This window comes from Myodes glareolus, chromosome 4 (assembly GCF_982192425.1).
Source record: "Myodes glareolus chromosome 4, mMyoGla1.1, whole genome shotgun sequence".
Lineage (NCBI taxonomy): Eukaryota > Metazoa > Chordata > Mammalia > Rodentia > Cricetidae > Myodes > Myodes glareolus.
In genome coordinates, this window is record NC_142029.1 from 37,236,263 (window position 1) to 37,263,212 (window position 26,950).

General features: G+C 41.9%; 1 protein-coding gene across 1 annotated transcript; it reads left to right on the plus strand.

Moving 5' to 3' along the window:
* The first annotated feature begins 288 nt into the window (after positions 1 to 288).
* On the plus strand, positions 289 to 14,704 carry LOC146894611 (glutathione S-transferase A1-like). Its single transcript, XM_087905419.1, has 7 exons — positions 289 to 441; positions 2,720 to 2,825; positions 5,894 to 5,945; positions 9,117 to 9,249; positions 11,029 to 11,170; positions 13,548 to 13,679; positions 14,473 to 14,704. The coding sequence occupies exons 2-7, from the start codon at positions 2,739 to 2,741 to the stop codon at positions 14,596 to 14,598; spliced, it is 672 nt and encodes a 223-aa protein (XP_087761545.1). The 5' UTR covers positions 289 to 441; positions 2,720 to 2,738; the 3' UTR covers positions 14,599 to 14,704.
* The last annotated feature ends 12,246 nt before the right edge of the window (positions 14,705 to 26,950 follow it).

Below are 26,950 nucleotides of genomic sequence, written 5' to 3' on the forward strand. Positions count from 1 at the left end.
TCCCGTGTTTCTTCTGTCCTGAGCAATTGCTTCATTATGGTTGTTCACAGGAACACACATAAGAGGTTACTTAGAGGCACATTAGCGTTAAACCATTGAAAACATTGAAGGATCCAGATCTACAGGAGAGTGTTGGGCCCATGGGTCTACTTTCAATCTCCAGGCCTTTGCCCGGCTCTTTTATAATACTGTGGCACTCAAACTGTACCTAGACAGTAAGGCAGGCTTTTCAGAAGAGGGCGGGGCTTGTGAGCCCCTCCCTGATTTGCCAGTTCCTAGTCTATCACGAAACTTTGGATCTTGAACTCTATGTGAGTCAACAGGAGTGGCTGTGGGGCCCCACCCCGTCCGTGAGATAGGTCACCTTATTAAAGAAGCTTCCTCATTCACATGGAACAGAAGTTGGGGAGCTGAGCAGAGCAGAAGTCTGGACTCTCATAGGTCAGTTTTCTCTTTTATAACCTGTATAGCAAGTTTTCATCTTTGCGTCAGTGAAAATAACTTTTGAATGTTTTATTTAGCAAGCATTGATTGTATGAAGGAGCCAGTTTTATTACGTAATTTCCATTTATTTATGAACTTTTACATATTCACTGCTCAGTACCATTGACTTTACCTGTATTTGATTCTATTTCATATAAATTACTTTGTACTGAATGTTGAGTAGCAAGCTATTTTTCCTTCCTCCTCCTCCTCCTCTTTCTCCTCCTCCTCCTCCTCCTCCTCCTCCTCCTCCTCCTCCTCCAGTGTCACCGAGCTGAAGGGTGGGGTTTAAGGTGTTTACAAAGGAATCTAAATGCTTGGGATTTAGGACAGTGAGGAGCAGACCTGGATTGTGCTCTCAGGCAAACCTGAGATCAATAACGTTCTTCTCTTGAATTGTGTTCCAGTCTCCCAGAGAACGTGCAGATTCCTCTCACGTGAGAACTAGAATTCACCCAGACTCTCCCAGGCTCCCTCCTAAAGCCCTTCCCCAGTTTGGATTTCTACCACATTTGCTAGTGTCCTGTGGATTCTGATTGCTTTGATGATTCTGTTTAAATAGCAGAATAGCAGGTTTCATACTTTGATTTTTTACATTAGTACAATCTTATTATGTGATTAGAAACAAAGAACCTGTTTTTAGATGTTAATCCCAAGAAAACATATAGGAAAAAAAGTGTATATCTTGAATTATTGAACCATGAAATGTCCGAAGAATGTAGACTGAACTTTGCATCGTACACCAGAGAGATGGTTGTTTGCGTATTTCCTCTGTGATCACAACTGTTTGTATGAGGAAATGCATGCGAGACCAGAAAACAGTATAAATTCTGTAGGAAGACAGGGCAGGAAAAAATGGGTCTGTAGAGGAACGAAGTTAAACCCAAACTCTGACTCTCAGCAGTTACGTGGTCAAACCTATGCTAAGATTCAAAGCATTCATGGCTAATCTGGAGAAGACCAGCGGACTCTGAGACACTGTGCAGCTCTAAAACCAGGAAGGTGAAGGTTCTGCAGGACGGGGAGGGATCTGAGAGCCTCAGCATTTCAGAGTCCCTGTGAAGTCCCCAGTATTGATCTCTCCAGAGCAAAGGAGGGTTCATGGAGAAAACAGAGAAAAGCAAACAGAAAGACATAAAGAACAGAGCATTATAAAGTGTTGTAGGAAACTGTTAGGTGCCCAGGAGAAGCAGCTGTGACCTGAAGGCAGGGAGGCCGATATCTGAGGGGTAAGAATATTGCCGAGGCCTGGTGATGCTGACCTGGTAGGCAGAGCCACAGCCCTGGAAGACCTGATGTCTTCTTCTAGCCTTCTTAGCCACTTCAGCCATGGGCACTCTCTCACACACACACATACACACACACACACACACACACACACACACACACACACACACACACAAATGCATACACTCACACACACATACACAAACACACTCTCTCACCCACATATGCGGAGTCCATTTTAAAATACAGACTGTGAAATGTCCTATTATAACACAAATTGAAGACACTGCACATGACCCATGATGTTGACTTACAGACCACTGAGCAACAGGATCCAATATGTGGGCTCCCTGTGTACGAATTGAGCTGCACTTGCCAGGGTTTCCTCATCACCTGACTGTCTGGGCATTTATCTCTACTGGAAACTGGAAACAGGGGAAGCTCCTCACCAGCAAACTCTGTGGTGATTACATGAAGTTCGCATGAGCAACTGCCCATTATGTGGTGTGTACCAAAGGCAGTGATTTCCCTGTGATATGAAGTTGATGCATCAACTACCGCCTCCTGGATCATAGAACAGGATCCAGTCTAGCAGTGGGAAACAGACCTGCAACCAAGAGATGGGCCTTACTCCTGTGGGGAGAACAAGGGTTCAGCACAGCCATCAAAAGCTTCTAAACTGAGCAACCCAGGGACCAAAAGCCTGAGGAGGGACTTTGTCTCATGTCCTCCATGATGGCTCTGCTTTAGGATGTTCAATGAACTCCCAGTCTTTCATCACTATAGGTCCGGGATGCTCTGTCTATGTTCTTAAAGTGAAGGCATACGACCAGCTGAGACCAGTTTGGTGCAATTGCAGGTTGGCAGTCAATGATGGGTGAGAAATTAGTCATTAGACCTGCCTGGCTCCTGTAAAAGAAGGCAGACTGCCCTTCCTAGTGCTGTATTACTGACCATATCTCAGAGCACAGTCTCCCAAGGATTGATCTCTTTGTTTTTTCTTTCACAGTAAAACCACAGCTGCAGCCATGGCTGGGAAGCCCGTGCTTCACTACTGGGATGCCAGGGGCAGGATGGAGTGCATCAGGTGGCTCCTGGCTGCAGCAGGGGTGGAGGTAGGTTGTGCCTTGTTCTGAAATAGGACCTCTGACAAGTTTAAAATACTTCTCTAAGCTGAGAGACTCCACACAAGGAATTCTGGACACAATTTTACTTACATGGTAGTTGTCTTGGTACACACGACTCTGCCAATACCAAGATGGTCGGGACTATAATTATGCCTCAGTCAACCCTTACACCAAGCATGCCACCTTGATCAACCAGACCACACGCTACAGAAACCCAGTGTTTGTGGGAGATAACGGGAACACGCCCAGTGCTCACCACCACCAGGCCCTCAGGACAGGGCCTAAGTCCTGAATGCTTGAAAAACCCATAAATAGATCTCCTGATAGAAGAGGCCCCTTTTCCTGTTGCTCCCTCAGTAAAAATGTGAACACCTACCCCACCAAAAATGATAGTCATCTTGTATTAAGAAGGAAAGGGACTGATTTGAACAAATGAAAAATTTACTTTGCTCTATACCAAAGAACACACTCATATTAAAGATGTTTACAACAGAAAAAAAATTCAAATACTTATTTGGTTACTCTCTTATATGAGTTGAATCAAGTTGCAAAAAAAGACATATAGAAATAGAAATTTGAATATTGATTATTAGGCAATACTAATTGCTAGTTGCAGGTCATGGTATGATATTTTGATTTAGTTATGACACCATTTTTTTAAAAGGAGTACTTAACATGGGAGATTCATGATAAAGTGTTTGTCATAGGGACGTGTGACACCTCTGGTGTGTCTGACCTTAATGTCAAAGTTACAGAGAAGGTGGACACAGAGATGAACCCAGTGTACATTAGCTGACACTGTACAGCAATACTCAGTAATCGGTTTGTAGAGACTTTCAAATGGTGCAGGGTTGATCGGAAGGTCATAGGTAGGATGTAATGCAGAGGTGCCATCTTCAGGTGGCCCCATATCTGCGAGCTTTCAGGAAAGTGTGAGAGTGGTCTAAGTGAGTGTCAAAGCAACATTCTGAGGTTAAAAGCTTTCTTTCCAGGTTTAGAGAAAAATATTCTGGAAGATGTTAGTGCTGCCCTCTAGAGGCGCCACTGGGAAAAATCCTTCTCAGCTCACTCCAGGGGAGCTCAGCTATTGGCATTTCCTGAGAGGAAATCCTGGAAGCTGCCTGAGATCTTGTCCTCCTCAGTCAGGAGCAGAATGGGAAGGGTAAAAGATTAAGTGGTGTCCTGTGAAGTCGACTTTGGTGTCCTCCCTCAGTGTCATGGCAATGTGTTTCCCTCAGGTGTGGAATCCACCTCCATTCCTAAAGGAACAGGGCTTCAGCTGATCCTTTCTGAACTGAAGGCATAAAAATCAAGACACACTAGTGCCAGCCCAGAAATATTGTTTTAAATAGATAAAAAGTAGGGTGCCAGTGTGTGTATGCCAGCTCTGTGGCTCAGGGGATGTCCTAAGCCACTGGACTGTTGATTTAGCTCAGGAGGAGGGGTGGGGCGTCTGTACAAGCCTTCCTCTTCCCTGTCCATAGTGACTGAGAAGGCAGTGGGCAGAGGCCGCTAGAGACCCCGGCTCGAACCTTCCAGCTCAATGTGCCCACAGGATGCCATTGACATCATCCCCCTCACATGCACCAAGCCCATCACAGTTCAACCTCTCTCTGTGAAAACTGTCACCACTCCCTGCACCTCTGTGAGTGCTGAGAACATTGTTGATGTCATTTCTGTTATTCCTTTTGGTGTCTAGTCCCTTCAAGGGGCTAACCACGCCCACTCCCAGCCACTTCTGACCTCCCTCGCTGCCATCTTAACTCTCTCTCTTCTGTCCCCCGTCTCTTGGCGTGTGTACATGTGTCTGTCTCTCTCTATGTTTCTCTCCATGTTTCTCTGTTTCCCTCTTTTTTAAGTAATAAATGTCTCCCTCTTCTTTAAGTAATAAATATTTAGCTTATTTTTAGCCTTATATCTATTTACTATGTCCTATGAACCTTTTATCGGCTGTACCTGCCCGCATGACTCGCCCGCTGCATGGCGGGACCAGCCTGCCACCCTGGAGATCTTGCAGAGACCCACAGCCATCCTTGTCGGACTAGCAGCTGCTCTGCGAGCCTGCCAGGGAACACACCCGCCTTTTAAAGAACAATAATTTCATTGTCTGTCAGTCCAATCTGTCGGATTATGGGATTGTCAGCAAATGTCTCATTACGCAGGGTAGAAGCTGATTTTCAGCCTTCCATGACTGAAAATTTTCTTTAAACTGTGAAAGGAAAAAAGTGATTTAAATTACTCTAAATGGCAGGAGAGATGGTTACATGGCTAAAGACTAAGCCACATGGGTTCTGATCCTAGGAACCCATATGAAAGTCCAGAGTAGACCGCCATTGGGTTTGTGTAACCTCACACAAAAGTGTGTAATTTTCATAAGCAAAACAAATATTTTAAAACCAGAACAGCAGCCCTGCAATGTAAGCAACTTGCTGTGGGGCTGGAGTAATGGTTTGGCTTCTAAGTCCTTATTGCACATGCAGACAATCTTCTATTTCTCCCGGCACCCATGCATGAGAGTTAATAACTGCCTGTCACTCCATCTCTAATGGAATCTCTAATCTCTGCCCTCTATGAACTCTAACCCCTGAGATGGATGTATTCCCATGCGCAAGAACCCCACCCCCACCCCACACACACACTTAAAACTAGCAATACTAAATCTTAAAGGAAAAAAGAAAACCCAGGTGATCCCAGGTCTATGCAATGGCCATGATATAGACATAGAAACTTCTATTCTATGCCATTAGAGTTGGCTTTCCTGAGAGCCCAAAACCTCAATCTCCCAGTGCTGGTCCTCTAGTGAGATCACTCTCTTAGGACCAAAGCATGGACATGGTCAGGGTGGAGGAACACTACAGTAATGAGCAGCTTGTAATGATCTACACCTCTTCTTGATGAGTTTAATCTGAATTTCCACGTGGTCACGATCAGATCCTTCATATCTACTGCAAGTCACAACTTTGGCAGACCTATTAACACAGGGAGCTCTCAGGTTCAAAAGTATACAGTGATACAGAATGCGCTAATGAGATTGCACTTCCTTTTTCTGCTTTTAGTTTGAAGAGAAGTTTATAGAAACCCCGGCAGATATGGAAAAGTTAATCAAAGGTAACACCAAGTGTCTGTGGTGCCTACTAGAAGCAGTAGGCGATTTTGGTGGGTGATGCATGGGAACTGTCAGGAATATCAGAAGGATATGATGGAGGTGGTGGGGCTCCTTGAAGGATCTGAAAATGGAGACAGTAATAAAATTGGGATGTGATGCGGGAGAATTGTCTGTATTCTGTCAATCATATTTTAATAAAACGCTGATTGGCCAGGCAGGCAGTATAGGTGGGTCAACCAGACAGGAAGTGGAGGCAGGGCAATGAGAATAGGAGAAGGCTAGGGAGGAGGAAACTTCCTCAGCCACTCCTGCGCAGACCACTGAAGAGGCAGCATGTAACTTGCCCAGCTGAGAAAGGTACGGAGCCATTATGGCTAACATAGATAATGATAATGAATTAATATAAGTTACAAGGACTAACAAGAAGCCTGACCTAATGGGCCAATCAGTTTATAACCTTATGGAGTCCTGTGTATGATTTTCCTTGGGGTATGCCGGTTGTGGGGTACCGGGTGGGACGGAAACCCCAACAAGCCGGCCCCTTCATGCTACAAATGGCCCCCACGTGGATAACTGAATCCACAGAAAGCTTGAGAAAGCTTGGGAAAGAATAGAGTAAAGCATGCTTTGTTGGTAGCAGCAATTTCTCGGGTCTGCTCTGCTTGCTAGAGGCAAGCAAATGCTCTCATCTAAGAAAGGCTTCCTGACTCAGCTTTAGCTGCAAAACTTTGTAGCTCATTACGAGGTCCTGCCACGAAACACTTAAACGGTGTTGATGAAAAGCTGAACACATGCTTTTCGGTTTTCAGCCGTAGCAGGAAAAAAGCTGCGGTGTTTTAAAATGCCGGCTTTCTGGGCTGTCCTACCAGGGCAAACTCTGACTCTTTCAGGCAGTCAGTCCGACTGAGTGTGGTCTGTGAGCAGAATGCTGCAGCTTGCTGGCAAGGACCTTGAAACGCCATAGAGTTGTGGCAGGAAAAGGCTCCAGTGGTACCTCTGCCATGAGGCTGGAAAGCTAAGAAATGGGATGGCTCTAGCCGTCAAAGCCACGGCTCTCCATATTGCTTAGTAAATTAAAGGCTCATGTAGTCAGAAAAAGAGAGATACAGTAAAGAGAGATTCAAAGAGGAAAAAACCTCTAAATGGTTTGCTATGTGTTAAAAATATAGGTAGGCTAAAGGTTAAATTTCTTAGGGTAAGAAAGGAAGAAAGAAAGTAGTTGGGTGTGGTGGTACACACCTTTAATCCCAATGCCTGGGAGGCAGAGGCATATTGACCTCTGTGACTTCAAGGGGCAGAGGTAGATTGACCTCTGTGACCTCAAGGTGTGGTAGTACACGCCTTTAATCCCAATGCCTGGGAGGCAGAGACAGATCTCTGTGAGTTCAAGGTGTGGTAGCATACACCTTTAATCCCAGCACTGGGGAGGCAGAGACAGGAGGATCTCTGTGAGTTCAAGGACAGCCTGGTCTACAGTGTTATTCCAGGACAAAGATATACAGAGAACCTGTCTCAAAAAGTTAAAAGTAAAAATAAAAGAAATAGAGGTTGAAATAAAGCTGCATAAAGATGGAAAATAAACAGAGAATCTTGATACTGTATGCTATTATTCTCTCTTTGAATTGTTTGAATGCTGAGGAAGGAGCAACAGCTGCTAAAAGACTTTTGTTTATAAATGCTGCTGAACTAACCCAAGATAGGTATTTTGAAAATACCTTAGCTTCAAAATTGAAGTCAAAAGGTATGTTACTTTGGAGAAGAGATTCTGCTTTTGCTTCCACAGAAAACGAGAGGCTCTGGATTTATTCAGAGTTAAGAAAAATCACCTTTGACCAAGGGAGGCCACCTGAAAAATCTCCGACAGGAATAGATGGCCCAGATGTCTAAGTTCTACATCCAGAACAGATTCAAAATGTTGCCTGAGATGATCAAGACTCACAGGATACTCCAATCAGGACATGAATATAACTCTAAATTTTCTTTAGGTCCCCATAAGATTATCAGCGCCCCCATCCATCAGGAAGTAGCCTGAAATACTATGCCCACATTCCCAACAAATGGACTATGGGTATTTTCCTTTGTTTAAAAAAAAAGAGGGAAATGATGTGGCAGAATTGTCTGTATTCTGTCAATCATATTTTAATAAAACGCTGATTGGCCAGGCAGGCAGTATAGGTGGGAAAACCAGAAAGGAAGTAGTGGTGATGCAATGAGAACAGGAGAATTCTGGGAAGCAGGGAGGTTCCTCTGGCATTCCTGCGCAGACCACTGAAAAGGCAACATGTAAGGTATCACACTGAGAAAGGTACTGAGCCCATGCGGCTAACATAGATAAGGATAATGGAGTAATATATGTTATAAGAGTTAACAAGAAGCCTGACCTAATGGGCCAATCAGTTTATAACCTAATGTAGACTCTGTGTTATTTTCTTTGGGGTTTGCCGGCTGTTGGGTACCGGGCGGGACGGAAACCCCAACAAGTCGGCCCCCTCATGTTACAAGGATGCAGATTTCTACAAGAATTTGTCTGTGGACTTGGGAATAAATGTTTTCTCACTCTTTCTGATTCAGAGTGAGTTATTTCATTCAAGCTCCCTCTTACTGAATTATTCAGGCAGGGTTTCACCCAATAACTTGTGTCCAATAACCACACAGGTACATGGCCATTGACTAAATCATGGGTAGAAGAACAGCTGGGGTGATTTTCTTGAGTGTTTTCATCATAGCTACTGATGAGTCTCTATCACCACACAAGAACAGGCTGGAGGAACTCATGGTGGCTCACTGTGTAAGAAACTGTCACACATCACCTTGATGTCATGAACATGATGAGATTGTCAAACACCCTACTTAGTTTTGTTTGCATGGAGGCCTCTGCTGTCCCTCCTCCTCTTCCACGTGCATCCAGGGACATGAACTGACATGAAAACATGCACTAGAAATATAATATGTGTCTGGATAGGAAATAAAGATGGAAGTGAGAAGCTCAAAAGCCGAAAGAAGACAAGTGAGACAGAGGAAACAGACACTAAAGTAAATGGGGTTCAGCTTGAAAGACTGTGAGCCAATCATTTATCTTTTGTTTATATGATCAGACACTTCAAGAAAACTTTTCTGCTCCTAAGAAGTGAGACTTGGACACCTCAGACACCTTTTCCTTTCTTCTTTCACAGATGGTAGGTTGATGTTTCAGCAAGTGCCCATGGTGGAGATTGACGGGATGACACTGGTACAGACCAGAGCCATTCTCAACTACATCGCCACCAAATACGACCTCTATGGGAAGGACGCGAAGGAGAGAGCCCTGTACGGTATAGTTCCTGTTATTACTCCTAGGGAAAAGAAAGGAAGGATTTGGGTCCTTCTGTCAATGAGCAAGAGAGTGGCCGGGTTTGTGTCTAGGAGCAGGCTTGTCATGGGGATAACCACTTAGGCCAAGGATGGAAGAGTCCATGGAGGACAGAGAAGAGCAAATGGGGTGGATGCAGGTGAGTGAGAGAGAGCCGAGGATGATGTTGTCAGCACAGCACAGAGACAGAGTTGCAAACACGGTGACTCGAGGGTCTGAGCATGGGGGAGCCATGACTCCAGGTGCCCAAGGCTTCAGTGCTGGATCTCAGCCAACAGCTTAGGACAAAGGACACAGGGCTTGAGGCTGGAGGAGGAGTCCTAGGGAAGGAAGGATGAAAAAGCTGCCTCACACATCCCATGAGTAGGAACAGTGCAGAGCAAGCATCTGAATTCCCACTCAGTTGTATGGACTGTTCAACACAATGAGGCTTAGGGACCCACGGACCTGGTTTACCATAAGCAATTAATTCAGAACTAAAGCAGTTCTTTGGACTGTACCACCCATGCTGGGACACACTCTACTTGACAAAGTTTTTCACTCAAGAACCAATGTGTAGGAGTATTGCAGTTGATCAAAGAGCTAAACGTGGTGCTAGCCATGATCTATACTGCAGGAAACAATTGTCCTTGGGAAATAGAGACTCGGCTGTAACAGTGCTTGTATAGAAATACCCTTAGCAGCATTATTTATAATTTTCTCATGGTAGAATCAGCCATGATATTCAATAAAAGATGAAAGAGGAGCACAACGTTTGATTTTAGCCATGAACATACATGAAGGGATTAGGGAAGCAAAACAAGGTATAGTGTGATCATTGTATGATGTTCAGTGAGCAGACTCCAGGGCACATATTCCTGGCTCTGGTCATGTGAAATGTTCCCGAGCTCCCCTTGGATAAAGTGGAAGCAGATCAGTCCTCCTGTATCAGCTGCCACAGTGGCAGGATTGGAGTGCAAAGGGAGTGAGGATCAGACTCTGTTGACATCAGAGGACGTCAGCAGTCTTAGAATGTGACAGATGCATTGGAACACAGAGTACTACCTTTGCATGGCCAACACTGAAGTGTTTTGTTGTGTGACAGTGAAATTCTCCCAAAAGCATTGTGTGAAGTGTGAAGTGAAGAACAAGGGATGCATGTGTCTGTGTGTGCTGTGGTTGAAATGAGTGAAGAAATAGGCATGTCTTGACAAATGTTAGCATGTCCAGAATCCATCTGGAGAGTGAGCTGTTGTAAGAAATGTTTGGAGAACATTTAACACTGACATAGATGCCGCTGAGCAGAATATCAGATGTGCAGAGATGCATCTGGTGGCTCATTCAGGGCTCTGTTTTGAGCTTATCTGGGAGATATCTTGTTAGTGTTGTGAACCTCAGCATAGTCATTGAGAACATAGCATGTCAGAAAGAGAAAAAGAGAGAGAGAGCTCTCTGTAGAGTTTGATGGTTATCTTATAGGATGCCACCAAGTATATCACGATTGCATCTTTAGATGGGCCAGTGATACTGTTTGTCCTTAGGTTGGGCCATGTATGGGTTTGAAAAATTCTAAAAGTGTATCAGAACTGTACTAGAGGGGAAGTTAATATATCTATTGAATATAAAAGAAAATGATTGATTATAGGTTAGTAATTTTGGAACTACCTTTCAGTGTAAATTTCTCAGTTTTTTATATTAATATACCAAATAGTGAATCCCTGAATACCATTGACCATTTGAATAATTTTGTCTTTCAGGATCGACATGTACACAGAGGGGATTGTAGATCTGAGTGAAATGATCAAGCAATTGGTTATATGTCCCCCAGACCAAAGAGAAGCCAAGATCTCCTTGGTAAAAGACAAGACCAAAAACCGGTACTTGTCTGCCTTTGAAAAAGTAAGTAGGCTGTTTTAAGTCTGGGGACACTGTGTTACTAGGACAAGAGAAAGGCAGAGGTTGGGAGAGACAGGGTGTTGCGGCTCTGGCCTTTCATGAGCCTCCCTGTGCAGCTCCCTGCCCACAGGATGCTGTATAAAAATGGCCTGTGAAGGAGCACCGCATGGTCACGCCAACTAGGGTCCACATTCAACAGGGTTCAAGGCCATAACCAGACTTGCTCTGTGGAAGGCTGATCCACTCCAGAGATGGACCTAGATCCTGCAGACACACTGGGCTTCAATTCCAGGGCAAACTGCAGAAATACGCAGATGGGTAAATATTCTATCACATCACACAGGGAGACCAGAGAGTCATTGGCTGTCAGGAGAATAGGATAGACCTTCAAAGACGGAGAAGAACCTGACCTAGGACAGTGATGCAGGGGAGAGGAGGAGGCTGATGAAGAGATGTAAAGGAACACTGGCCTGCAGGAGTTAGGGTCACAGATGGCAGGCTTGGGAGGAGAGTCATGTACACTCCACACATAAGGTGTGTCAGTGTATACGTAGCGCCTCTCTTTGTCGTGGCTTCTCTTTGGAGTTAAATCAAGAACACTTCAGAGTGTGTTGTCAAGTAAAAAAAAAAGTCTGTCAAGTAACAGCTAAGAATAAAGCTAGGGTCCTACAGGTTTAGGAATCCTCCACATTCCTCAGAGACCTGATTTTGACCCCATTTATAATTCACTGAAAGTTCACTCATTGCTGCCTGTGCTCTGTGGAAGCAGTGAGGGATTTAGGAGCCACAGGTCCCACGCAGCCCTCTGGAGTCAAGGCCCTGTCTCACAGGACACAATGTCCAGCCATCACTGCTTGAATCATCTCTGGTGCGTGATTCATGAACTCCTGGCACACCGTGTGCCCTGTACTGAGAACATTTGACATTTCCTTTTGTAGTTTTAGGGTTTCCAATTTTCTTCTTCTTTTTCTTTTTTCTTCAAAATAGGATTTCTGTATTATATAGTTCTGCCTCTCTGAACTCTCACTGTGGACTGGCCTCAAGCTCCCAGAGATCCACCTGCCTCAACATCTTCAGTGCTTGAATTAAATGTGTGTGCCACCATGCCTGGCCTTATTTGTTTCTGAATGTGGTTATTATATTTTTCTCTGTAGACATATACAGTGTGATAAGGTGATCACAAAGCATTTTAATTCTTCTCTACTTGTAGCTCATGATGTAGCAAGTGCTTGTCCTTTAGGGTATTTGTGATTTTAATATTGCTGGGATATTTAAGTAAATGTCATATACTGTAACTGAGACAGTGCTTATTATTAAATCTTCTCACAACTAGAAATGTTGAAATAAATGTGAAATAAATAGATAGCCAAAATCAGATAAGAAGATTAGCCCCATATGGTGTTGGCATGCTCGTCTATCCATACACAGTTACTTAGGGACTCAGCCTCAGTTCCTCCTGTACAATTCAGCTCTGTCAATCATGCACAGTGAAGGTTGGGAGTCAGATCCAATGCTGTACAGGGAAGATGTATTCTGGTTCAACCGGGTGTATTTCAGATTCCAGAGAACCGAGGAGAGCAGACACAGGAGAGGACAGACACAGGGTGTTCTCTGGAGTCTGTTGTTCCCTGCAGGTGAGGCCTCTGCCCATGGGACTGAACAGACAGGACAGGAGGAGGAATGTCCTGAACTCCTGGTGCTCCGTCACTTCAAACTAATGGGAGGAGCCATGATGTGCAAGGGACTAAGCCCTCATCCCATGTGGAAAATGTACATAGGGTGGCGGTGTGAAGGCCATGGGAATGTGCAATGACAGAGAGAGGTCACCTGAGCTTTAGAGAGGAGGTCACGTGCCTGACTTCTCATGCTGCCTCTTGCATCATAGGCCTGTGTCTGCATTTGAATACCTGCCAGGAGGAGTCAGAGAACCTTTGGGAGACTTGGGAATGGAAGGTTTTCCTTCCTGCCTGCTTCTCTCAATCATTTAAGTCCCAAAGAAATGACACAGAGGTCTACATTAACTATAAACTGATTGGCTCATTAGCTTAGGCTTTTATTAACACATAACTTATTTTAGCCCATTATTCTTATTTGTGTTAGCCACACGGCTCAGTATCTTTTTTAGCAAGGCAGTCACATCTTGCTTCTTCTGTGGCAGGCTCACAACTGCAGAGAGAGCTTTCTTCTTCCCAGAATATGCCTGTTCTCTTTGACCTGCCTCTACTTCCCATCTGGTGTCCTGCTTATACTTCCTGCCTGTCTACTGGCCAGTCAGCATTTATTAAAAATATAATTAACAGATTACAGACCATTCTCCCATATCAGTGATGGTTTCAGTTCAACCTTATATGCTCATAATCTGTCTCCTTTAATTTGGCAGGTCTTGAAGAGCCACGGACAAGACTACCTTGTTGGTAACAGGCTGACCAGGGTGGACATTCACCTGCTGGAAGTTCTCCTCTATGTTGAAGAGTTTGACTCCAGCCTTCTGGACCCTTTCCCCCTGCTGAAGGTAAGATCACCTCATAGAGGCAGCTGCACACACTTGCCTCTGAGAATATAATATAATATAATATAATATAATATAATATAATATGCCTCTGGGCAGCTGAGGGCCCACCCTTCAACCTCCAACTGAGCTACTAGACCCTAGTTTCAGGCATGAAAACAATCTTTCGTGACTGACATTTGAGACTGGTACCCCAAGAAGAATATATTTTTGCACTGATAAAGGTACAGGACCCCACTGCTCTCTCCCTTCACCCCTGTTCCTTGCAAGCTGCTTCTGGCCTTCATCTTCCATCTCATGTGGCCTGTCTCTGCATACTCAGTGTCTGAGCAGGTCTCTGTCACGCTGACCCCTCCTCAGCTCTGACTCCTCAGCACTGTGCTTCCCTCTCCACGGTCCCCACCATGCTTATCTACAGTGTGAAAACTAACTGTGAGGAGCTCCTGGTCAGACTTGGATATTTTCTGTCCTCATTTCCAACTCAGTTTTTCACGTCTTCTCTTTTCTTTGGTAGTCTCTGCTTTCACACCTGAGAGACACAGTGCTCTGTGCTCTATTACAAAACCACATCTGAAGAGTGTGTCCGGGGTCCTGAGGAGAAGGCAATTGAATGTCAAAGGGGGTCTTAAGGAAATTATGCTGAGTTAAGTTTTGTAGCTCATGGATTTGTGGTTCTTCTCATGTCTACCCTGGACCTGTTGCAAGGATGTAGTTGGTCGTATTCTGGGGGGTCATGTGTTTTGGACTGTGTACTTCAGCAGTTCCTACTGTCAAGGCTGTGTTTTCTGGATCACAGGCCCTGAAGAGCAGAATCAGCAACCTACCCAATGTGAAGAAATTCCTGCAGCCTGGCAGCCAGAGAAAACCTCCCACTGATGTGAAAAAAATCGAAGCGACAAGGAAGCTTTTTAACCTTAAGTAAAGTTGCATTGTTAGAGTCCACAGACACCAGTCACTGATGTTGTTAAATTATAAAGAACAATTCTTCGTCTTGGTTCTTGTGATATAATAAATATCAGCCAATGGTATATGTATCTCATGTCTTCAACTTCTTCATCAGAAATTGCAGACATCACTTAGGTAGAAGAAGGCAAACAATAATCACTACAAATAAAAGAAAAACTTGTGAAAACGAGGAAAAACTAAACAAGAAAAACACTAATGAAAGGAAATAAGTGACTAACAACATTGTAGAATTAACCAAAATGTTGAAAAGTAAAATTAATATACAAAATGAAGAAAACAAAAGAAATATGGGAAAAAATAAAGAAGAAAAATTTAAGGTCCAAAAATAAAAAGAGAGAAAGAAAGAAATGGTGTGGGAGGTCTTTTGTCCATGTGCTGCTTTTATTAGTTAATGAATAAAGAAGCTGCTTTGAGCCTGTTGATCGGGCAGAACTTAGGTAGGTGGGGAAGACTAAGCTAAATTCTGGAAGAAAGAAGGTCTGAGTCAGAGAGATGCCATGGAGCCACCAGAGTCAGACATGCTGAATGTTTACAGCTAGGCCACGATATCTGATGATATACCGACTAATAGAAATGTATTAAATTAAGATTTAAGAGTTAACCAATAAGAGGCTAGAGTTAATGGGCCAAGCAGTGATTTAATTAATGCAATTTCTGTGTGATTATTTCATGGTTAGACAGCAAGGCAGTCGGGACCAACAATTGAGCTGCTCCCTCAAATAAAAAAAGAAAGAAGGAAAGAAAGAAAGGAAGGAAGAAAGAAAGAAAGAAAGGAAGAAAGAAAGAAAGAAAGAAAGGACGGAAGGAAGAAAGAGCGAAGAAGGGAGAGAGGAAGGGAAGGAGAGAGGGTGAAAAGGAGTGGTGGAGGGAGGGCAGGAAGTAAGGAGAGAGGAAGGAAGAAAGAAAAAATGGAGGGAAGAAAGGAAGGAAAGAAAGAAAAAGAAAGATATAGGAAAAGAAAGACTGCAAGTGGCGGGAGCAGGAATTGGGTAACTAGGAAAAGAATGTTTTTAAAAAAGGAAAAAATAACAGAAAACAAAATTAAAAATTTAAAACAGTGAGGGAGACTCTGAAAAGCCGGCTGAAAGGTGATAGGCCCAGTTATTCTTGCAGAAGATTCAGGTTAGGGCACAACATCTACAGGACATCTCATGATCATCTGTGACTCCAGCTCCAGAGAATCTGATGTCCTCCTCTGGCCTCTGTGGTCACTGGACACCCATGACACACATACATACCTGTAGGCAAATCACCTCAACACACAAAATAAAAATTTAAATTATTTTAATGGCAAATGTAAAAGAAAGGGAAAAAACACAGTCCTGCAAAATAACAATAACAGAAACTTTCTTTGAAAAATCTCTGTCTTTCGTCAAGTAGAGTGGTACAGGCTTTTAATCCCAACCCTTAGGAAACAGAGCTACATGGACCTCTGTGAGTTTGAGGCCAACCTGGTCTATATGATGAATTCCAGGACATCCATAGCTACAGAATAGCGATGCCCTCTCTCATAAAATGCAGAATATTCTGTCCTTGCCCCTGCTGGAGCCCTGACTTCATCCTTTCCAGGCAGCATCAAATATCCAGGCCCAGTCCTGTCCTGAACACCTCCTGTTGAGGTCTAGCCTGGTGTGTCCTTCGGTTCCTACTCTCTGCATACCCTCTCCTTCCTCAGATCTAGCCTGGGCTCCACACCATGGCCCTGGTGTATCTGGTGAGCTCCACTTCCACTGCCTTCAGCCTCCAGCTCAGGCCACATGCACATCTGCACACACGTCAGACCCTCCCCAGCTGTGGGAGGCACAGAGGCCCTTGTGCTCACAGATAAGCACTAGGGAACCAGGAATGCCAAACACACAGGCTTGTCCCTTCAAAGAGAGGGAGGCATTACCTGTTTCCTACCCAGGAGGCTGTTAACCACTGTAGTTAACAGCCTGGTGACCTTTGAGCTATGTATTGAAGATCACACCAGATCCTCTACCAGACCCTACCATGAGCTTGTCAATATATACAACACATGTTTATGGAAGATTCCACTTGTACTTTACAAAGAGTCTCGGTATAGTCTTGTCTTATGCTTTAGTGTGTCCAGGGGATTAAGTTTATCACCAGGAATTTTTTCAACAAATTGTGCTATGCTTAAGTCTGCCCAAAATAAACTACTCAGGGTCAAACTCCCTTCTTCCCTCCTGTGGGTTCTTACTCTGCTGGCTGTGGTGGTTGTAGAGACCCCCGCACCCAAACCCCTACTATCACCTGACCCATCCCTCACACACCATATCCACTGTCTGGTCTGAGTCATTCCCACACATTCTGTGCTTTGTGCCAGCCTGCTGTGTCCACATCAGACACAGAACCAACAAAAGAAGTCCATACACCCAATTGCCATGGAAAACAATACAAACAATATAAAAGATGATGGCAGTATCTTCTCCATGTAAACCCACCAATCCTATAAAACGTTCTCCAATGAAAATCAACCCCAGATCACAGACATTCTTAATATGGAAATTACAGATTTCACCAAAGAATTGGTGTTTAGAGAAGAAACAATTCAATAAATTTAAAGAGAATACATGTTTGGGCGATGCCCAAGGAAACACAATCACAAGACTGATGGAAATAATGAAGACAACCCAGGTTTTAAAAAATGGATTCAATAGAGACATAGGAATATTGAAGAGAGTTCAAGCTGAAATGAAGGCAGAATTGAAGAGCTTAATGATCCAATTAGAACACTGAGTGGGAAGTCTCATAAACAGAATGGATCAAGTAGAAGAAACTTTAGGAAGGTCTCAAAGACAAAGTAGAGGGAAGAGATCACCCAATGAATATGAAATGAAAAATACATAAAAGAAACATCCTGGAAATGTGGGACACCATGAATATACTAATTATTATTTATGGGCACAGGTGAAAGAGAAGAATCCCAGGACAATGGTATGGACAAGATCTTCAACAAGATCATAGAAGAAGTAGTTCTCAATCTTCTCAATGCTGCGACCCTTTAATACAGTTCCTCATGTTATGGTGACTCCCAAACTCTGATGAACAAATTTTCACAAAAAGAGTAAAGATACAGAGTAACTACAATCCAGCACTCATAGGGGGTTCAGTACTCCATAGACAAGTCTTCTTGACAAAAAAAATCGAAAACCAGAAAAATCAGAAATGAATAATGTAATGAACTTAACAGAAGTGTACAAAATATTCTACCCACACACCAAAGAATATACATTCCAGCTCAAGAAAATTTATCTAAAGCAGACTACAACCATGGTCAGATCTTAACTGTAGTGAAACAATTTTATGAAAACATTTATTGACCTTTGAAAGAGTGAACTTTTGACAGACCTCACAGAAAAGGGAATCACACTCTTGACACTGCCCTGAGGCTGCTTCCCTACTGTGTACTCAGCCTGTTTCAGTTGAAGCTGCCTGCAGCAGCACAGAATTGAAAGAATCAACCTGACTATGCCTTGGATTTTCATGTAATTAGCTTTGGCAAGTATGCTAATATAGATCTTTAATCTGAAATCTTCTACTTTCATGCCTCTTATCCAGAAAAATGTAAGTGTGTATATATGTGTGGTTGTACTCATTGATTGAAAACAGCCAACATGCTGAAAGCAACCTTATAAAACAAATACCCACCCTACATGTTGGAAACAATACTTGGATACAGTTTTGTAACACAGGTTTGCAGTGATGTTTGCTATTTTGAGTTAGTTGTTGTAGGTAAAGCAATTTTCCCTTGAAAAACTGTGAAAAGATTTTTGTAAAGGACCCCTCATGCCTTTATCATGGGATGCTTTCTGAGCTGTTCAACAAGACTGAGTAAAATCCTTGGTTCGGGGTAATACAAGAGGAACAGAAAGACACACATGCAAGCCAGCAATCTAAATGACAGACAGCAGATACAGGGAGAGAAGTGAAGAATTCAAATTTGGGGTCCCTGTGGCCAAATCAATCCAAGAAGACACCTGTTGTTTTACCTCTTCATGTAACATAAATATACTTTAGTGTTCTCTGACATTATTTTAAATGTGAAATGGGTGTACTCAACAAATTCAGAAAAATTGAAGTAAGTCCATGTGTCCTATGTGACCACAATGCAATAAAACTTAAATCAAAGACTAAAGAAACCTCTAGTAAGTACACAAACTAATGGAGATTAAACAATCGATTATTGAATGATGAATGGGTCGAAGAAGAAACCAAGAATAAAATATCCTGAGATTAAATGAAAATGAAGATTCATCCAAAATTCTGGACACTAGAAAACAATACTTCATGGGAATGTGTAACATTAAGTGCCTACATTTAAAAAATCAGAAAGAGCAAAATTAACTGGCTTATTTTTACAATTCAAGAATTTAAAAAAGAACAAACCAAATCTAGTAGAAAGAAATGAATAACAATAATCAAAAAATGAAATAGAAACAAAAGAAGCAATATAAAGAATCAATGGATCTAGGAGTCAGTTCTTTGAGAAGATAAGAAAGATTGGCATATGTTAGCCCAGCTACTAAAAGGTGAGAGAAGCCCCGGATTCACAGACACAGAAGCGGACAGAGAAACGTTACAACAGACACAAAATACATTCTGAATATTATAAGGAACTACGTTTGAAAACTACTCCATTAAGTTGGAAAATCAAAAGAACTAAATGAAATTCTAGATTCATCTAAACCATCATATTTAAACCAAAAGGAGATCAACAACCTAAACAGACCCATCACAAATGAGGATTTGAAACCATAATGAAAATCCAGTTTTTAATTTATTGATTTTTATTGAGCGCTACATTTTTCTCTGCTCCCCTCTCTGTCTTTTCTCTTCCCTTCAACCTTCTCCCAAGGTCCTCATGCTTTCAATTTACTCAGAAGATCTTGTATTTTTCAACTTCCCATGTAGATCAGTTGTATGTAAGTCTCTCTTAGTGTCCTCATTGTTGTCTAAGTTCTCTGGAATTGTGATTTGTGGGCTGATTTTCTTTGTTTTATGTTGAAAAACCACCTATGAGTGAGCAAATGTGATAATTGTCTTTCTGTGTTTGGGTTACCTCTCTCAAAATGATGCTTTCTAGCTCCATCCATTTTTTTGCAAAATTCAAAATGTTACTTTTTTTCTGCTGTGTAGTACTCCATTGTGTAAATGTACCAAATCTTCCTTACCCATTCTTCAGTTGAGGGACATTTAGGTTGTTTCCAGATTCTGGCTATGACAAACATAGCTGCTATGAACATAGTTGAGCACATGTCCTTGTAGCACGAATTAAGCATCCTTTGGATATGTACCCAAGAGCAGTATTACTGGATCTTGAGGAAGGTTGTTTCCTAATTTTCTGAGAATTAGCCACACTGACATCTAAAGGGGCTGTACCAGCTTGCATTCCCACCAGAAATGCAGAAGTGTTCCCTTTACCCCACAACCTCTTCAGCATAAGTGTTCATCAGTGTTTTTGATCTTGGCCATTCTTACAGGTACAAGATGGAATCTCAGAGTTGTTTTGATTTACATTTCTCTGATGACTAAGGAAGGTGAGCATTTCCTTAATTGTCTTTCAGCCATTTTAGATTCCTCTGTTGAGAGTTCTCTGTTTAGGTCTGTACTCCATTTTTTAAAATTGGATTGTGTGTTCTTTTGATGACCATTTTCTTGAGTTCTTTGTATATTTTGGAGATCAGACCTCTGTCTGATGTGGGGTTAGTGAAGATCTTTTCCCATTCTGTAGGCTGTTGTTTTGTCTTGTTGACTGTGTCCTTTGCTTTACAGAAGCTTTTCAGTTTCAGGAGGTCCCATTTATTAATTGTTTCTCTCAGTGTCTGTGCTGCTGGGGTTCTATTTAGGAGGTGGTCTCCTGTGCCAATGTGTTCAAGTGTACTTCCCACTTTCTCTTCTATAAGGGTCAGTGTGATTGGCTTTATGTTGAGGTCTTTGATCCACTTGAACTTGAGTTTTGTGCATGGTGATAGATATGGGTCTATTTTCATTCTTCTACATGTTGATATTCAGTTATGCCAGCACCACTTTTAAAATAGGCTTTCTTTTTTCCATTTAATATTTTTTGCTTATCAAAAATCAGGTATTCAAAGGTGTGTAGATTGATATCTGAGTCTTCTATTCAGTTCCATTGGTCCTGCTATCTATTCTTATGCCAATACCAGATTGTTTTCAGTACTGTAGCTCTGTAGTAGAGTTTGAAGTCAGGGATTGTGATGCCTCCAGAAGTTCTTTTGTTGTACAGTATTGTTTTGGCTATCCTGGGTTTTTTGCTTTTCCATATGAAGTTGAGTACCATACTTTCAATGTCTGTGAAGAATTTTGCTGGGATTTTGATGGGCATTGTGTTGAATCTGTAGATTGCTTTTAGTAAGATAGACATTTTTACTTTGTTAATCCTACCTACTCAAGAGCATGGGAGATCTTTCTACTTTTTGGTGTCTTCTTCAATTTCTTTCTTCAAAGTTTTAAAGTTCTTGGCATACAAGTCTCCCATTTGTTTGTTAAGAGTTATTCCGAGATATTTTATGCTATTTGTGGCTATTGTGAAGGGTATTGTTTCTCTGATTTCTTTCCCAATGCTTTCATCATCTGTGTACAGAAGGGCTACTGATTTTTTTTCAGTTAATCTTGTATTCTGCTACATTACTCAAAGTGTTTATGAGTTGTAGAAGTTCCTTGGTCGAATTTTTGGGATCACTAATGGAAACTATCATCATCAGCAAACAGTGAGAGTTTGACTTCTTTTCCAATTTGTATCCCCTTGATCTCCTTTTGGTGTCTTATTGCTCTAGCCAGTATAGACCTCAAGAGCTATATTGAATAGATATGGAGAGTGGATAACCTTGTCTTGCTCCTGATTTCAGTGGGATTGCTGGGAGTTTCTCTCCATTTAGTTTGATGTTTGCTGCTGCTGTATATTGCCTTTATTATGTTTAGGTATGATCCTTGTATCCCTGCTCTCTCCAAGACCTTTATCATGAAGGGATATTGTATTTTGTCAAAAAGCTTTTTCAGCATCTGATGAGATGATTTTGTAGCTTTTATTTTTCAGTTTGTTTATATGATAGATTATGTTGACAGATTTTCATATGTTGAACCATCCCTGTATCTCTGGGATGAAGCCAACTTGATTATGGTGGTTGATGGTTCTGATGTGTTCTTAAATTTTATTTGCCAGTATTTTTTTTTTAGTATTTTTGCAACAATGTTCATGAGTGAAATTGGTCTCTAATTCTCTTTCTTAGTAATGTTTTCTGTGGTTTGGGTGTCAGGGTAATTGTTGCCTCATAAAAAGAGTTTGGCAATGCTCCTTCTGTTTTATTGTGTGGAATAATTTGAGGAGTATTAGTATTAGTTCTTCTTTGAAAATCTTGTATAATTCTGAGCTGAAACCATCTGGCCCTGTTTTTTTGGGGTGGGGGAGACTTTTGATGACTGTTTCTATTTCTTCAGCAGTTATAGGTCTGTTTAATTTGTTTATCTGGTCTTGATTTAATTTTTGTAAGTGATATCCAGAAAGATGTTCATTTTCTTTAATTTTTCCAATTTTGTGGAGTACAGGTTTTCAAAATATGACCTGATGATCCTCTGTATTTCTTCCATGTCTGTTGTTATGTCCCCCTTTTCATTTCTGATTTTGTTAATTTGGATATTCTCTCTCTGCCTTTTGGATAAAGGGTTGTCTATTTTGTTGATTTTCTCAAAGAAACAACTCTTTGTCTCATTGATTCTTTGGATTGTTTTCTTTATTTCTATTTTGTCAATTTCAGCTCTCAATTTGATTATTTCCTGTCATCTTGTTCTCTTGGGTGAGTTTGCTTCTTTTTGCTCTAAAGTTTCCAAATGTTCTATTAGTTCACTAGTGTGAGATTTTTCTAGCTTCTTTATATAGGCATTTAGTGCTATGAACTTTCCTTTTAACACTACTTTCATTGTGTCCCATAAATTTGGGTATGTTGTGTTGTCATTATCATTGAATTTTAATTTTAAAATTTTAATTTTAAAGGAAGTCTTTAATTTCATTCTTTATTTCTTCCTTGATCCATTGATGATTCAGGTGAGCATTGTTTAATTTCCATGTGTTTGGGGGCTTTCTGGAATTGGTTTTGCTGTTGACTTCTAGTTTTAAACCATGGTGATCTAAAAAGATACGTGGAGTTATTCCAATTTTTTTATATTTGTTGAGGTTTTTTTTTGTTACCCATTATGTGGTCAGTTTTTGAGAAGGTTCCATGAGGTGCTGAGAAGAAGGTACATTCTTATCTGTTTGGATGGAACATTCTAGAGATATCTGTTAAGTCTATTTGAATCATAACATCTGTTAGTTCCCTTATTTCTCTGTTAATTTTTTTTTGTCTGAATGACCTGTCCAGTGAGAGTGGAGTGTTGAAGTCTCCCACTATTAGTGCATTGGGTTAATGTATGATTTAAGCTTTAGAAGTGTTTCTTTTATATATGAGGGTGCCCTTGTATTTGGGGCATAGATGGTCAGTATTGAGATTTCCTCTTGATGGATTTTTCCTGTGACTAATATCAAAATGCCCTTTTTTGTCTCTTTTGACTGATTTTAGTTTGAAGTCTATTTTCTTAGATATTAGGATAGCTACACCTGCTTGTTTCTTAGGTCCATTTGATTGGTATATTTTTCCCAACCCTTTATTCTGAGACGATGTCTGTCCTTGAGGTTGAGATATGTTTCTTGTATGCAGAAGAAGGATGGATTCTGTTTTTGTATCCAATCTGTTAGCCTTTGCCTTTTTATAGATGAGTTGAGTTCATTTACATTAAGGGATATTAATGACCAGTGATTGCTATCTCCTGTTAATTTAGTTTTTATTGTTGGTCATGTTAATTTGTGAGTTTTCCCCTTATTTTGGATTTACTGCTATGAGACCATCAATTGTCTGTGTTTTTGTTGGTACAGCCAACTTCCTTGGGTTGTAGTTTTCCTTCTAGTATTTTGTGTAGGGCTGGGTTTGTGGCTAGGTATTGGTTAAATCTGGTTTTGTCATGGAATATCTTGTTTTGTCATTCTATGGTGATTGAAAGTTTTGCTGGGTATAGTAGTCTGAGCTGGCATCCAAGGTCTCTTAATGTCTACATAATACTTGACCATGGCCTTCTGACTTTCAATGTCTCTAATGAGAAGTCAGGTATATTCTGTTGGGTCTGCCTTTTATGCTACTTTTCTTTTTTCCTTTGCAGCCTTTAATATTCTTTCTTTACTTGTTGCCTCCGCACTTTTCTGTGAACACCCGAACCTCGAAACAGGTGCGCGTTTTCCTGAACCGAGCCCACGAGAACAGATTAATATCCTAAAGGGTTAAAACAGACACACACAAAAGGGACCAGGCTCATTTACCAAGGAGCAAGTGGCAAATGGCAACTTTATTAAGCATAAGTCGGGTATATAGACTGTGGGGCAGAAAGACACCAGCCCCCCATCAGGAACAGGGAAAGAGAAAAACCAGGCGGCTGCACCCAAGGTCAGAGAGCAGCTGAACAGAGAAAAGAGGAAGCCAGGTGGTCATGCTCAGGGTCAGAGAGAAGCTGACCCGGGAACCTTGCCTGCAGCAAGAACCTTGCTTGCAGGTGGAATTACCATAACAGAAGAGGGAGAGTTCTCTCTAAGCTATACCCTTGGGCCGTAGGTGAAATTATCATAATAGGAGAGGGTGAGTTCTCTCTATGCTACACCTTCAAGCTGGTGCAGTGGAACCAGGAAGCAGAACGGCCCTGCATAGCGCCTCGGGCAAAATGGGGACCGACCTGTGTACCTACATTTACTATGTATGTTTAGTGTTTTGATTATTATGTGGTGAGGGGACTTTTCTTTTGATCCAGTCTATTTGGTGTTCTGTAAGCTTCTTCATAGGCACATCTCTCTTTAGGTTGGGAAAGTTTACTTTTATGATTTTGTTAAATATATATTCTGTGCTTTTAAGTTGAACTTCTCTTTCTTCTATACCTATTATTCTTAGGGCTAGCCTTTTCATGGTGTCCCATATTTCCTGAATATTTTACATTAAACTTTTGATAGATTTAATATTTTCTTTGACTGATGAGTCTATTTTCTCTACTGTATCTTCAGTGCTTGAGATTCTCTCTTCCACCTCTTGGATTCTGCTGTTCATGCTTGTGTTTGTGGTTTCTGATTATTTTCTCATGATTTCTGTTTCTATGATTCCCTCGGCTTGTGTTTTCTTCGTTGTCTCTATTTCAGTTTTCAAGTCTTGAATAGCTTCTTTCATATGTTTGTTTGCTTTTTCTTGGTTTTCTTTAAGAGATTTGCTGATGTCTTCCAATTTTTTGTCTTTTCCTCCATTTCTTTGAGGGAATTTTCCATTTCCTCTTTAAGAGTTTCAAATATTCTCCTGAAGTTTTCTAGGTTATTTTCTTCTGTTTCATCTATATTTGGTTGTTCAAGTCTTGCTGTTGTAGGGTTTTTAGGTTTTACTGGTGTCGTGTTGCTCTTTGTGGTGTTGCATATGTTCGTACCTTTTCTACTTATCTTTTCTTCTAATAGGTGTGGTTGGGGCTGTCTGTGATTCTGTTGATTAATCTTCTAGCTGCCAATAAATCCAAGGCTCAGATTGTAGTGAAGGACCCCAACTCGTTTTAACTTTAACCACAGTTATAACGTTTTGCAAAGGATGAACAGATAACAAGCCTAGTCAGGGCCTCCGGAGTGCTGAACAAATAACAGGCTTAATTCAGGACCTCCGGAATGCTGAACAAAGATACTTGAAGTTAGGGCAAGGACAGCCTTATCTGGCTGCAAGACCGGGATTTATGGACTGGCCATAGAAACAAAGGAAGAGAGAATTGAGAGGCCTGAGTCACGTATAAAGCGGGGCTCTCACGAGTCAGGGGCTGTGCAATCAGACATCTGGTCGCCAGCCAGGAAGGGAGGGGGCAGGATAGGAGGAACAGCAAACCGCTGAATAGTCCCCTCATTGTTACTTAGGTTAAAAATTTACCACCCTGCATCTCGCTTCTGTAAACTTTGCTTTTTGCTTTCCTATAAAAACCCCTCACCCCCAACCTGTGGCGCGCAAGTCCTCTGAGAGACTTGGTCACCCCAGGTACCTGGTATCCAATAAACCTCTTGCTGCTTGCATCCGGCTGTGTGTTTTCGACTGATCTTTGGGTACGGGGTCTCTCCCGAGGGAAGACGCCTACGGGAGTCTTTCAGTAGTTCCTCATGGTACAGTCAGTGTCACGGTTCTAGTTACCCCATTGGTCACTCCGTGTTCCTGGAGATCGCTCAGCACTACCGGTCTTTGCTCCACTCCCTTGGAGTTTGCTGTCTCAGGCCTGCTCTAGCCTAAGTTGTTGGCTCAGACCTATTTCTGTCAATGTCCCTGGTCTGGGTCTGTTCCTGCATAGGTCCCTGGCTTGGGGCTGGTCCTACAAAGGTCTCTGGCTCTGGACTATTCCCTCAGAGTTCCTAGGCTCGGGTGTGCACACACCCACAGAGGACCTGGCTGAGGTCTAGTTCCTCAGAGGTCCTAGACTCACACCCAGACACATAGGAGTTCTGGCTTAAGTCTATTCCCTTGAAGATCCCAGATTCACATCCGAACCCTCAGCAGTCTCTGGCTCTGGCTTACTTGCTCAGTGGTTACTCCCCTGTACCTGTTCTGGTGGAGTTTGCTGTCTCAGGTCTGCCCTGGACAAGGTGACTGGTTCAGTCTTGATTGACCTATGTCCCTGGACTGGATCAGCTCCTGCTTCCATAAAGCTTTGAAAATCCATTTTTAAAAAGCGCTGGCCCACCTGGATACACAGAATTCTGCCAGGGGGGCCACTAGAGAGGAAAATAGCAAGATACAAATGATATGAAAAGAATCGGGTGGTGGCGGCACACACTTTTAATCCCAACACTAAGGAGGCAGAGGCAGACAGATCTCACTGAATCTCAGGCCAGTTTGGTCTACCAAGCAAGTTCCAGGAGAGTCAGAACTGTTACACAGAGAAACCCTGTCTCAAAATAAATAAATAAATAAATAAGCAAAACAAAGAAAAAATGATATGAATGGGAAAATGGGGAAAGGGAGGTGAAATGTAAAGGGGGAGGAAATGCAATATATAAGGAATGGGAGAGGAACAAATTATTAATATGTGAAAAAGTCATAAAGAATTATTTGTCTAAAATTATACATATATGCTGGCTAGTTTTATGCCAACTTGACAAATCCGAAGTTAGTTAGGAAGAGGGAATCTCAATTGAGAATAAACTCCTCTACACACCATGGTTTGTAGGCACACCTGTAGCACATTTTCTGAATTAGTAATTA

Excerpts from the sequence above, each read along its gene's own strand:
- LOC146894611 (XM_087905419.1), top strand. The coding sequence starts at position 2,739 with ATGGCTGGGAAGCCCGTGCTTCACTACTGGGATGCCAGGGGCAGGATG. Across the intron at positions 5,946-9,116 it reads TATGGAAAAGTTAATCAAAG|ATGGTAGGTTGATGTTTCAG; the intron begins GTAACACCAAGT and ends CTTCTTTCACAG. Across the intron at positions 9,250-11,028 it reads GACGCGAAGGAGAGAGCCCT|GATCGACATGTACACAGAGG; the intron begins GTACGGTATAGT and ends TTTGTCTTTCAG.